Here is a 14998-nt window from a genome sequence, read left to right as displayed (position 1 = left end):
AGCAATCATTCTCTTAAGAACCTATAGAAAATTTACAAAGGTATACATAAATTTAACAATGATAATGAAAGCATGTCTAACCAACAAAGGGAGGGCATAGTATTGAATCAAAGGTGTTGGAATAACCAGCTTCCTATCTGGAAAGAAAATCATGAGTTTCTCACTTCTCACCACATGTACACAAAATCAATTACGACTGCATTAATCGGTTAGGTCTGAAAATCAAAATTATGTGATAACAAACAAGTGAGAATATTTTGCTATTTTATGACAGGAAAAGGCATCCTAAACAGAGCACTGAAGCCAAAATCTATCAGGAAAATAGACTGACAAATTTCACAAAATAAAAATGGGGAAAAAAAAGTTGCTTTAACTATGAATATATTAAGTGTTTTTCTCTTTTTAAGAAGTAATATTCAGCTTGGGACCCAGACTTTAAAGCAGAGCTGACTTTTGGTTCTTTCTCAAGGTGACTTTGCACCTAACTTGCTTTTAGGCAGGTGTAAGAAATATCTTCTTTTGCAAATTCCCATGTCTCTATCCTAAAACTGTGACTTGATTTTAATTTTTAGCGGCATAACTCTTCAACTTGAGGTCACTTTTCTTTTCCTGCTTTTATTATATTCTAAAGGGAAAGTCTAATTTGAAGGTCATATTCGATTAGCTGCTTCTTCTGAGTGTCAACCTTTGCATTTCATGGAGTGCCTTCTCAGCCTGCTAATTTATACTTTAATAGAAACTAATAGCAAGGTTTTGCCCATCCTGAGATTTATTTTCCTATTATATACAATAAAAGATAACAGCACGTGTCAGCACTGTTTCCTCTGTCTGCACTATTGAAGTATCTCTGCCATCAAGGTTGGTGCACCCACCTTTGCTAAGCTGTTAACATAAGCCCATGATTCTCACTACACAACGTGATGGATGAAACATTCTGTTGGACACACTCTCCTATGGGCGCACTCCCCATCACAGCATCCTCAGTGTCACACAAAGTGCTCAGCAAAATGCCTAGCACACCAGGTACAACTTTACCTTTCTTGCCTTCTATTCAGTAAGACCTGTTAGAAGAAATAATATAGGACACTGATACAGGGAGAATCTTGAAGCTATACTCAAAAAGGGAAGAAATCACACTGAAAAATACTTGGGTTCATTTTGACTACTGCTCTTGTGTATTACCTGTGTCCCACTTTACAAATGACTGACACACCAGTATGTGTACACGTTGAGAATTACTGCCTTAGCACATGACTACATTTTTGCTAAAATAGTATGAAATGCTCACATGGAGGGTATTATCTAGAGTTTGATAAGTCTGTTTAGAGGGCAGAAATTTGCTGTGTCTGCTCATCTACACAGACTTCCTACCTTTTATGTCTGGGGATATTTGCATATATCATTGTTTCCTCTGTTAAACATTCTCTGAGGTTATTCTCAAAAGCTGCCTTTGATAGCAGTATACCACTAGTTGTAGATATAAGGACTATGAGGTTCAGCATGTAACAGGAATGAGAGTAAACTTGTTAGTCTGGGATGGTTAAAATGTGTTTAAAAAAAGAATAAAATTATAGACCAAATACTGATAATGCTTCTCAACAACTTTTGTAATAACATATCATAAAAATGCATTTTAAAATTAAGCATTAATAATAAAGAAAAGGACTAAACAGAAAATCTGATGTGTAAATTGCCTTAAGCATGTGCCATACAAACTAGAACCTATTTGATTTTGAATGCACGGTTCTATAAATATAAATATATATTAAATTTTTTTGAATATATATTTTCCTTCCTGAAACTTAACATTTTTATCATTTCTCCTTTTACTCAACATGTCACTGGAAGAATTTCTATAGCACTAGTGACAATTAAGAAATGGGCCAGGTCCTTGTCTCTGTGGTAACATCACACGGTAATAATCAGACTTGGGGCAAGTCATTAATGCAGGTTATCAATTTGTAAGTTATAACTTCATTGAACTAAGTGGAAATCTAGTGTCCTGATTTGTGTGTGAATATAAATCTAAAATGGGCTTCCCTGGTCACTCAGACAGTAAAGTATCTGCCTGCAATGCCGGGTTCAATCCTTGGGTCAGGAAGTTACCCTGGATAAGGAAATGGCAACCCACTCCAGTACTTTCACTTGGAAAATCCCACGGACAGAGGAGCCTGGTTGGCTACCATCCATGGGGTCGCAAAGAGTCAGATGTGACTGAGTGGCTTTACTTACTTACTTACTTAAATCTAAAATACATTTTCCTTTATTACTAGGAACTGCTTATATACAATATTTTATTAATTCATTATTCAATTATTTCTGATCATATAATTATATATGGTGATAAGGGTAGTTGCCAATTGGTGTATCAGATGTCTTTTCTAGAATACCTCAAAATACCTGGCCCTCAATGATTCATTGTGCATCACCCCTAGAGGGCTCAAGGTTGTTTTGCATTTAAGAAACAAGGCTGAATTGAAGTGAGATTCTTTCTTTTTTGGCCACATGGCTTGAAAGATCTTAGTTCCCTTACCAGGGATTGAACCCGGGCCCTTGACAGTGAGAGCACAAAGCCCTACACTGGACTTCCAGGGAATTCCCTAAATGTCTTATTCTGAAGTTTGGAAGTCTGGAAACAACACAGGGAACATAAAGAATTTCCTCTTGCATTGTCTGAGAGACGGGGCCCCTGAAAGGGCCAATTCTTCTAATAGGACAGATATAGATCAGATAACAAATATAAGAGGACTCTGAAACTGACCAGAAAGGGTTTTGAAAAGTTTGACAAAAAGGATGTAGTCTTGGTGGCTCTTGTTCTTGAACAGCTCATTCAAAAGTTAACCATCAAAAGCAGCAGAACAAAAGGATTAAATGTTATGTCATAGGGGCAATTATAGGGGAAAGGAATACTGATAGCACCCCCCTCCCAATACCAACCACACTATACATTTAGGTTGCCATGTTTAGGAGGATGATTTAAATAACTGCGACACCAATTTTGTTTTTTCTTCTCTGTTACATTGTTTGTTGTTGTTCAGTCGTTAAGCCATGTCCAACTCTTTGTGACCCCATGAACTGCGGTACACCAGGCTTCCTTGTCCTTCACTATTTCACGGAGTATGCTTAAACTCATGTCCATTGAGGTGATGCCATCCAATGGTCTCATCCCCTAAAGCCCCCTTCTCCTCTTGCCTTCAATCTTTCCCAGCATCAGAGCCTTTTCAAATGAGTTGGCCGGCTCTTCACATCAGGTGGCCAAAGTACTGGAGCTTCAGTTTCTGCATTAGTCCTTTCAATGAATATTCAGGGTTGATTTCCTTTAGTATAGACTGGTTTGACCTCTTTGCTGTCCAAGGGACTCTCAAGAGTCTTCTCCAGCACCACAGTTTGAAAGCATCAATTCTTTGGTGCTCAGGCTTCTTTATGATCCAACTCTCACAGTTGTACATGACTACTGGGAAAACCATACCTTTAACTATACAGACCTTTTATGGCAAAGTGACATCTCTGCTTTTTAATATGCTGTCTAGGTTGGTCATAGCTTTTCTTCCAAGGAGCAAGTGTCTTTTAATTTCATGTCTGCAGTCACCATCCACAGTGATTTTGGAGCCCAAGAAAGTAAAATCTGTCACTGTTTTCACTTTTTCCCCATCTATTTGCCATGAAGTGATGGGATCAGATGCCATAATCTTCATCTTTAGAATTGTTGAGTTTTAAGCCATCTTTTTCACATTCCTCTTTTACCTTTGTCAAATTACATTAGGAATTCAAATCAAATTTATATTGAAAACCACAACATCCAGAATATAAAACAGGTAAAGTATCTTTTAAAGACCAGATTTCAATAATTATTGGAGAGAATAAAAGATGATTTTGAGCAATAAAGTATGGAAAATAAAATATGCTGTAAAAACCCATCTAGAGCTGGGAGGCAGTAAAGCATACTAATTAAAAGCATAGGCTGGAGCCAGTGGGTGTGGGAATATCATGGCCTGCCATCTCTTAAATAGCACTGTGACCTTGAGCAAATTCCTGAAGCTTTTTCTATCTCATTTTACTCAACTGTAAAAGTGTAGATAATGCCATTATGTTCCTCACTGGATGGCTGACGATTAGATCAATGTAAAGGACTTCAGAGTATAGCATATAGTAACCATCTTACATTATTCTCAGTTTTTTTTCCCACTGCTCTTAGTATTTTTCTAAGCATCACATTAAAACAAAACAAAGCAAAATTCACAAGCATAAGGCCATGGCAATAATGGCTTCCTGAACAGATTTACATGTTGAATTCCATATGTTTTAGCAGAAATCATTTAGCTCTAAAACTCAACTTTATTTAAGATTTTTTAAAATGTGGACAGTTTTTAAAATCTTTATCAAATTCAGTTCACTATTGCTTCTGTTGTTTATGTTTTTTGGTTACTTGGTGATGAGGAATGTGAAATCTTAGCTCCTCAACCAGGGATTGAACCCATACCCTGGTACTGGAAGGCAGTTTTACCTTAAACCACTAGACTGCCTAAAACTCAACTTTAAAATAAAAATCACTTCAACCTGGTAGGCTAACTGTTCTGATATATGAACAATAAGCTTCTGGAAAGCCCCTTTAGATATATTAACTCATCTGCTATCACTGAAAGAAGTTTTAGGAAATAGTTCATTTTTCCCCCTTGAACAAAGAAACTCTTCTATAAATTACAGAGAGCATTTTGAAAAGTATTAATTACAGAAGTTCACTTCCTTTTTGTGTCTTTAAAAAATGAGTCTGGAGTAATAAATGGCTATTAGTTATTTGTAGGGAAATTCTCTTGTTCTGTGCCAAACTTTACCTCTTTTCATAGACATTAAATAATCCACCTGAGCTAGCATTAAATATCAGGACAAGTCAGAAGAAAGGAGCTGAACTACTGAAACTAAATAATCTCATGGGAAATTAATTTGGTTTCACTTAGGGCTTTTTGGGCAATATGTATCAGAAAACGACCAGTACCATTTTAAAGAGTGCTTTTAATTTTATATGTAGCTAGGTAATTCAAAGAAAGAAACTGACCTAGAAAATAAAGTATGTATTAGCATTGCTCCATAAATCATGAGCCTGTGAATCAGAGGATACTGAAGCCTGAATAGACATCTTATTATTCTGAATATTATTCACTACCCTGAATATTATACATTTAGTATCAGGCTTTCTAGTTTCTATAAAACATTTCTTTCATCATGCAGCTTTCTATTTTGCAGGATGGATAGATGTGAATTATTTGGCTTTTTATCCTAAAAAAGTAATAGGAAAGGAAAGTGAAGTTGCTCAGTCATGTCCAATTCCTTGCAACCCCATGAACTGTAGCCCTACCAGGCTCCTCCATCCATGGGATTTTCCAGGCAGGAATACTGGAGTGGGTTGCCATTTCCTTCTCCAGGAGATCTTCCCGACCCAGGGATTGAACCTGGGTCTCCTGCATTGCAGGCAGACGCTTTACCGTCTGAGCCACAGGGAAGTGGCACATCATAATTGAATTTCACCTTGATCTCATCAACCATATAACATTTTGATTAAACTAACTTTATATGATGCCCTTCACTAATATACTAATAAAATTAAAGTGTGTTTTATTAGAAGATAACCTTCATATGCCAATGAAGAGCTCAGGCTTGTTCACTATTTGTGGCAATTGTTTCCCAGTTTATTCTTATACTCCACTTTAAATCAAGTTGGGGACCCCTGGAAATCATGTAACTTGCCCTTTTGTTTCACATCCACTTCCGATCTCCTCCTCCTACTCCCAGGTCCTGTCCCTTTTCTACACAGTATATCTTCTCAATTTTCAAAGAAAATGTTATTATCCCTCAATTTAATACCTCGGCTATAGGCTGAATATATCCTCTCAGATTCATAAGTTGAAGCCCAAATTCTCAAATTCTCTTTTGATTTTGGGAGGTGGAGGTCTTTGGAAGGTAATTAGCTCATGAGCGTGGGGCCCTGTAGATTAGATTAGTGTCCTTTTAAGAACAGACCCAAAAAAGATGATTTCTATCCACTGGTTGGGCACACAGTGAGAGTCAGTTATCTACAAACCAGAAAGCGGGTCCACAAGAGGAACCAAATTGGCCCATACCTTGATCTTGAAATTCTGAGCTTCCAGAGCTGCGAGAAGGAAACTTGTGTTTGATCCACCCACTTCATGGTAATTTGTTATAGTAGTTCAAGCTGACTAAGACTCTCCAATGACTTTCCATGATCCTTGGAATAAAATCTAATCTTCTTACCATCTCTGCAAGGCCCTGAAGGAGCTGGTTCTAACCTATCTCTGATCGTTTCTCTCTTTCTCTTGCTTATTTTGTTCCACTACAGTGGCCTTCAAATACCTTCTACTTTTGAACTTTTCCCTTAGCTTATTTCTTCTGCTTAGAACATTCTTACTACAGTTATTCATAAGAATGGATCTTTCTAGCTTTTCAAGTCTAAATTCAAACCTCATATTTCTCAGAGAGACTTTCTTACTATTCAGTATAAAATAACTTTCTCAGAAGACCATGAGTAATTATATATTATAGAAAACAGTTTAATTTGGTCCATAGTATTATATCACAAACAGAAGTTTTCATATTAGTGTTTTTTTTTTCAATTTGTTTTCTGTCTTCCTCTACTAGACAGTAAGTTTTCAAGAAGTTAACGTAAGGAGAACAAATTTAAATTGGTGCTCATTCACAGTTTTTCATTGCTTTATCAGTTAATGTTTTTGAGAGATTTGTGTTTTCTTTGAGGTAGGTACCTAGACAGGGCTGAGTTAGGAAACAGAAACTAATATATTTCAAATAGAGGAACTTTAATATAGGTAATAGGTACAATGTTTATGGAAGAGATGAGAAATCACCAGGGAAATTATGAGGCAACCTATAGATTAGCATGTACAGGAAGATGTTCCTCCTCTGAAAATGAAAGTCAAAGGGAGGGAGTAGTGAAATTGAGTTGTTGGAAGAAGATGGCATTTGTCAGTATCCTTGGCAGGAGTTGAACCAGGGAGACAAGGCCTTCTGGGGGAACTGAGTCACAGATGAAATGCAGTACAAACTCAGCTAGAGAAATATAGATATAAATAAACAGACAAAGAAGAGAGGAGAGAGAGAGGAGGAAGGCTTGTCTCTTCTTCCTGCACTCAGATTTTTGGCCAGTACCTTCCTTTGGTCGAACTCATTCAGGAATGCAAACAGCAAAGGAGTCTGGGAGATGTTCTCTGGGATACAGAACAGAGCACAGATAGGCAAGAGAAACATAACACTCAGTACAAATTCAGATTTGTGCTGACAAGAAGCCATACAATCTGCTATTTGATCTCTTTTAGGAATGCCAGGTTATTTTTAGGGCCTCACAGATACTTTAGTATGGAACTTCACTTTAGGTGTTTTCTTTGACATATCCTTTTTAAAGAATTTATGTTATCAATCTAAGAGATGGTTTATAATCTACTATGTTCTCCAGAACCACATTTGCTATTTATTAACTCAAGAAGTGACCTGTTTATGGATATCCTTGACCTGTGTCTTTCAACATTTTCAAATGTGAAGATCCTTTAGAAAGACCCTTGTATATATTTTTCTTACTAGAAAGGCAACACATGCTTAATGTAGAAAAATTATAAATAAGAGTAAAAGTAATGAAAACAATCTTTCCATCTCACCATCTAAAGACAATTACTCTTTTCATTTTAGTGTATATCCTTCCATATATTTTTTCACATATATATATACACACACACATATATACTTATTTATATAGATTAAGGAATAGATAGCCCCATGTTAAAATATGTGAAATAAGATATATTTTTATACCACATTCTAGAATACATATTTGTAAATTTGGTTACTTTGGTTATTAATGAATCACAAATACTTCTCTTTATTATCAATTATTCATTTACAGAATTAACTTCTCCAGTGTTTCACTCTAAGAGTGAATGTACTATATTTTACCAATTCTTAATATTTGACATTTCAAATATTCCCTTTTATAAACAACAGTGAGATGAAGACACATAAATAAAACATCGTGCATATCTATCTTTATTTCCTTATAATATATTTATAGATGTGGAATGTTTTGGTAAATAATATAAAAATTATAAAGCTTTTAATTTCCAACATGCTCTTTATAATTGCATGCTGATAGCAGTAAATATCTATTTATCTGCATCATGCCTCAGTGCATATTACCATTTATTATAGTCTTAAATTTTTTTAATATTAAAAAGAAGAAATTCCTTCCCCCCCCCATAAATCTATATAACATTATTTTGGTTACTTTAGAAAATATATTCACAAAGGTGGGTTTTCCTACCCTTTGTAAGAAGCTATCTGTCCATCAGTCTTGTCAATACTGTAACTACAGATGATTTTAAGGCAACACACGAGGTGAAATACCCCTGCCAAGGAAATTATATAAAATGTGACACTGTTATACTCAAATTAGAGATTACAAAATAGAAAAACAGTTGCCGGTGAAAGAATAGCATGCAGCTGGAAAGTCTCACTTTAAAAGAGTGGAAAGAATGGGTTTCCACTTCACTGATTTGTTCACATAATATAAAAATATGGTATATTCAGGGAGTTTTTCAGACTTGGAATAACTCAAGATTAAAAGCAACAGTTGAGAAGCAGACTTGCTACAGTTACTGTGATCCATCAGAGATCTGAGGATACATTACAAAAACAGTTTCTCCCTGGGTTTCTGTAACAGGAATTTTCCAATAACAAGTAACAAAGAGAACTTTACTGACTCAGGTAAAGCAGGCTCCAGGATTTAAATAGAAACAGTTCTGTCTTCCTTCTTTTGGTCCCAAATTTCTCTGTGTGCTAGCTTCTTTCTCAGACAATCTCTCTTCCCACATTGGGAAAGATGGTCTCCAAGAGCCCCAAATTTAGTCCACTTCTAGCCAGTGACTTGCAACACGGAAGACAGAGAAAGACTCTTGTAAACAAACACAGCATCAGATCCTGGAAGTGACGATAACTGGTTCTGCTTGGGTCACCTGTGGAGGCAGTAAAAAGCTATGGGGACAGTCAAACCTACCAAGACAATCTGGTGTTGAGGAGGGCAGTTTCTCTACAAAACCCGGATGCCAGCCTTACTGCAATTCCCCTCCACTGTTCTTTCCAGTATACCTCTCTGAAGACAGCTGAGAGTATAAAAGCAAAGGTATACTTAGGAGCTGCCTTCCAGTTAGAAAAAACTGTACCCACTATTTTAAGCAAGCTATCAGAAATCAAGACTTGAGACCAACATTTTCATTTCAAAGACTGTTTGCAGAAGCATGGCTAAAAACAGTGGGCTGTTTAAGTAGGTAACTCAACTAGCTGACTGTCATAGTTAGGATTTAACACGTGATTTCGGGGAGACAAAAACATTCAGCCTGTAGCACTGACTGGCCAGCTGGTGAATAGCTAAAGGATATACAAATGTTAGTTTTGAATTGAGAAAGCAACATTTTGTTAGAAAGTGACTGAAATCTGTGTGCATTCTGTTGAAAGGTTTCCATTTCATATTTGCTTCTGTGTGTAACAAATAACCACTAACTACTGTCCTCTTCAATTGCAGTATCTATGTTTTAAAATATCAGTGAAAACAACATATTATAGAGTTAAAAAGTTAAGATCAGTGTTTATAAATTACCCTAGATAAAAGTTAGCATAAGCAATAGGCTAATCTACTGAATATTTACATACTACATGTAAAAATAACAAAAAAGTCCAAACTTTTTTCATGATCTACAAATACTCACAGGTATCTAAATTCTTAAAAATGAATCTCTGTTGTTTTTACTGGCTTCTTTTGAGGAAAACAGATTCTCCACTTTCTTGCATGCTTTTATTTTTACTTGATAAGAGCTTGCTTTCCTAGAAATGGCTAGAATTGATAAGGCCTTTTATTCTTTCTCTCTTTCCCTCATATTTCTCCTTAGACGTCTCTGACTAATGCAGAAAATATGAGCAACAATGCTGGATAAAGGATGTCAGATTTTTGAAATCAGATTTCTGGTCAATTGTGTAATCGTGGAAGAGTTATTTATTAAGCCACTTTGAGTTCAGTTTTCTTTACTGAAAATTTTGGGAAAGCTAAACACTACCTCATTAGGACAATGTGAGAATTAAAACTGCTAACACATATAAAGTTAAAATGAATAGCCAGAAAGATAGGAATCACTTAATAATAGCTGTTATTATTTACAAGGGACAATGTTTGAGATAACAACAAAAATTCCAAATTGTATATTTATCCCAACAACAAGTGACTGCATAATTTCAAGGCAATATCACTATTTGTGGTGTTCTGATACACAATCTTTTCATTAGAAATTAAGATTTCAAAATTGGTTCCTAACAAGTGAAAATTTCATTCATTGATCTTTCATATAAGAAGTATAGATGCAGCAACTTGTTTATGTAAAGACATTAGCATTTGGTATAGATTCTTGTGTTCAATTAGTTAAAAATAAAGAAGGTACATTGTTTGCAGTGTGAGCTGATAATATACTTATAATCTTAAGCGTGCTTTGCTTTCACATTGAGGAAGAGAATCCTTTCCATTGCTATCCCTCTCATCACATTTCTTCATTGTTTCTATCTAAGTTGTTATTAGAAGATACATGTAGAATCTGCCTATAATCTTTCATCTTTAGATAATCTTTTAAATAGCATGCACCATAATTGGGTTCAGGTGGCAGCCATGAATGAGATAAATCTTGAATGAGATTAAGATGAATGACAGAACTGCTTGCCAAAGTCCCATTGCCCCAGAAAGAAATGAGAAATTAATAGAATCAGGATTGGTGTTGTCTGACTACCAAAAAAAGAGAGAAATGTTTAAACACATGCTCTGAAATGTCAGTGAAAGACAAATCTCTGTCTTCCTTTTGTACCTTTAAGACTCCTGTGCTCCTGGGATCAACCATGTAGAACCAGAACCGAACAGCACACATTCCGAGGCTTGCTGGGAAGTATTGGGAAGTGGTGATTCTTGCAGCGTATCCTTCTTTGGGGCCAGATGAGTTGACAAACAGGAAGTGCTGGCCACTACCTTGAAATAGATAAACAATTTTTATTTAGTGAAATGATATATTTTGCAGCATGAGGTGGAATATATTTAAATCATGTGTGAATTTGTTTTCCCCAAACACACACACGCATGCACAGAGAAAACTAAACACAATTCACTTTCTGTCAATTATATATCAACAATATTGACTTCTTTAAACCAACATTAAAAAGAGTGTCACCATGATCATGCAATTCACAAAATTCACCTTGGTATGTGACTTGCACATAAAGATGATCAAACATTTCGTTGACTCTGAAAGTGTGTTCTTTTTCTCCTACATTTCTCAAACTTGTCTGTCAGTTTCAAGCAAATAAAATATTTTGTATGCTGCATGTAGAACAGGTATGGAGGGTGTTGGGACTGATTGATACTGTATGTTATTTTTGGTTGTTCCAATTCTCATACTGACCAAAGTAGCAGTGAATGGCAGGTGAGAACTGCAAAGTGAAATGTAATTCTGAAATTTACCTTGTTATTTTTCTGAACAATAGATAACTTCTCAGCTACATTAGTATGTGAACGATCTCTCAATTTAAACACAATTGGATTTTCTTTTTCTGAAGATATCATCAAAATGCATCATGGTTACTACTCCCTCTGCGGCTTTTACTAGGGGAGAATGAAATGCATATATATATATGTATTTATACATATATAAAAGCTTCCTCAGGTTAATTATTTATTTATAGTTCTAAACGAAGTCTATTAAAATATTCTTTAGTTACAAGTATTTTTTCTTGTGACTTTCTCAGTATTTTTACTGAGAAATACGTGTGTAAATCATAAATTGTGAGTTAACAGTATGCCTTTTCCAGAATGTCATATAATTGGAATCATACAGTACATAGTCTTTTTAGATTAGCTTCTTTTAATTAGCAATATGTACCATTTAAGGTTCTTCTGTTTCTTTTTGTGACTTGATAGCTCATTTATTATTATCACTGGGTAACATTTCCTTATATGGATGCACCACAGTTTCTGTATCTATTAGCCTACGAAGGACATCCTGGTTTCTTCTCAGCTTTAGCAAATGTGAATACAGTTTTTATAAGCATTAGTTGTGTAAGTTGTTATGTGGACAGAAGTTCTCAACTCATTTGTAAGTACACCAAGGTACACAACAGCTGGATCTCACAGTAAGACTAGGTTTAGCTTTGTATGAAATTGACCATCTATGTTCTAAAGTTGGCAGTCTCACCAGCAAAGAATGAGAGTTCCCATTTCTTCTCATTCTTATCTGCATTTGGGGTTATCAGTGACTTGGATTTTAGCTACTGTAATAGGTAATACTTATTCGTGTTCTCTATTGAGGGCAGGTCTTGTTAGAGAGAACAGACTGCTCTGGATAAATGGTGACTTTTCTCCTTCACCAGCTCAAGGCAGAGAGGAGTTTTCTCTGATCTTTATTGTGAGAAATGGTAGGGCTCCTGAAGTTAAAACGTAAAGAAGTGTGAGGACCTGTAACACTGAATCTCCCCCAGGATTCCTTAATCTCTCAAATAGGTTCACGTTGTTGCTGCGTAGTTGCCAAGTCATCTCCAACTCTTGCAACTCTGTGAACTGTAGCCCGCTAGGCTCCTCTGTCCATAGGATTTCCTAGGCAAGAATACTGGAGTGGATTGCTATCTCCTGCTCCAAGGGATCTTCCTGACCCAGAAATCGAAACTGCGTCCCCTACATTGGTAGGCAGATTCTTTACCACTGAGACACCTGGGAAGCCCAGTGCGCGCTGAGCCTAGAGCACTGCATCAGTTAGGAGTTACAACTTCCTCCCCCAGTTCTGATTCCTGCAGAGGTTTCTGCTCTTGAGCTTCTGCTCCAGGAAGCTGTGATTCTGTTTCTCCTCTTGGTCTCCAATTTAGAGGCAGTGGTTTGCATTTGACATCAATTCTCTAACAGATCTAAAAGAACTGTTGATTTTTAGTGTATTCAGCTTTTTGTCTTGTTATGAGGATAGGAATAATGACTTCCAAATGACTTACATGCCAGATGAGAAAGTGAAACTGACTTGTATATATTAAAAACAAAACAAAACAAAACTATTCCTTTCTAAAAGTATTTCTCTTCATTAAGGACCCTTATAATGTCTGGCAAAATAAAGAAAAAAATATTATCCAAGAAAAATAACCAAGAAACATGAAGTATGAGTTATTGCAGCAAGATTCTCCTCAATACAAAAGAGTGGCAGGAATTCCCTGATGGTCCAGTGGTTAAGAAATGGACTTTCAAGCCAGGGGACTAGGTTTGATCCCTGGTCAGGGAACTAAGATTCTGCATGCCATGACTAAGACCTGATACAGCCAAATCAGTAAATAAAGCATCTGTTTAAAAAAGAGTGGTAGTGGAAATAATTTGAAATGCTTCCCTATTACATCTGTGAATGGTCTTCTATCTTCAATGTTCTATGAAATTTATTTTATGTGCTAGCAAGTACTGGATTAGGAAAGTTGTACACACTATTTTAATTCAACAACGAAACAGTTTTCTTTCACATTTCATTGCAAGGATGTCACTTGCTTATTTTCTTATTTGGAAAATGAAGACATATATGTGGCATGAACAACCAAGATATACCTACACTTCATCTGTCAAACCTACTAAGAACTATGACTTATTCATTAAGAACATGAATTCTTTAACTCTATGCTATTTTGATTAAACAAGAACATTGAAGCTTTCCCTCATCTAATTACATTTTACACCCTTGATGACTTATAATTAGCTTAAATAATTACTCTTTTATATAGTTAAGACTATTGAAAACATAGTGGATATAAAGAAATAGCCTTGACTGAGTTCCAAATAAGGTAAATTAATGCTAACTGTCTGGGCTGCCACTGTTAGCTCATTCCTGAGGTGGTGTGGCTCTGTCGTAGGAGCCTCCTTGTAGGCATGCTCACAGCGGGGAGCAACTCTGGTTGCAGGCTTTGTGAGTGAGCACGTGGTGTGGGTGTGGCTGGTATGTAACATCAGTGTTTTAAGTACGGGGTGGGTCCAGCAGCAGCCGCTTTGTTGGTGAACACACTGCATGGTGGGCTGTATCACAGAATGCCATGTACTCTGCAGACAGCCCCTAGGGTGAAGCATGCTGGGACCCCTTTCCAAATGGAGTATTCCAGTCCCGCCTACCTCACACCACAGCTTGGAGCTGGATCCGAGCAGACAGGTCCTGGGAGAGTCCTGCCATATAGGCAGCCCAGTTTCTAGGAGGCAGCACAACCACCTCAATCCCCACCGCCACCGCAGCCTGGCATTGAGTCTTGTAAGAACAAAATGGAGAAAGGGGTGCAGCATTTGGGCTGCTTCTGGGTAGAACCGAGGACCCCTGCGTGGTCACTCAGTGCATAGGTTCTCTGTGACCACACAGGCCTCACTTGCACTAGTGCTCACCTTCTTAGGGACAGAACACACACACGAGCAACAGACCCTTATCAACCCGACCCTCAGGACCTCTACTCAAACAACCGGGAAGCAGACCCCATCCCTGACAGGTCTGTGACAGCCGAACAGCAAAGAGGTCTGACACAACTTCCAGACAAGGCTCTTGTCACCACAACACCAGCCACACCCCCATCAAAAGCATGACGGCCAGCACAGCCTTTGGGATGCATGCCTGTCGTGTCTTGCCAACAGAGCTTGCACCCAAAATGTGGGACTCACGCAGTCTGCACAGGGATGGTCGCACATAAACACAGCCCTTCAGGACCACAGTGACTGTTTCTCCTGAATTTACAGACAGAGAAATTTGAGAAAAGGTAAAAGTGGAGGAACGATTTCCAATTAAAACTATAGGAGAACTCCCCTGAAAGAAGAAACAATGAAACAGGCCTTTCCAGTCTGCTAGGCCCCAAGTTCAAACAGAGGTAATAAAAATGGTAAAGGAATTAAAGATTATCAATAGTT

The 14998-nt window shown here is 37.0% G+C and overlaps 1 protein-coding gene across 1 annotated transcript in view; it reads right to left on the bottom strand.

Moving 5' to 3' along the window:
* MALRD1 (MAM and LDL receptor class A domain containing 1) overlaps positions 1-14998 on the bottom strand; it is a 518391-nt gene that overhangs the window by 130533 nt on the left and 372860 nt on the right. Inside the window, exon 33 of the mRNA XM_020872693.2 lies at positions 10917-11074. Within this exon, the coding sequence (XP_020728352.2) occupies positions 10917-11074 (158 nt within the window). The remainder of the gene's footprint in view (positions 1-10916; positions 11075-14998) is intronic.

The sequence above is a fragment of the Odocoileus virginianus genome, chromosome 9 (assembly GCF_023699985.2).
Source record: "Odocoileus virginianus isolate 20LAN1187 ecotype Illinois chromosome 9, Ovbor_1.2, whole genome shotgun sequence".
Lineage (NCBI taxonomy): Eukaryota > Metazoa > Chordata > Mammalia > Artiodactyla > Cervidae > Odocoileus > Odocoileus virginianus.
The sequence above is the reverse complement of the archived record's forward strand: the minus strand, read 5'-3'. Positions and strand labels throughout refer to the sequence as shown.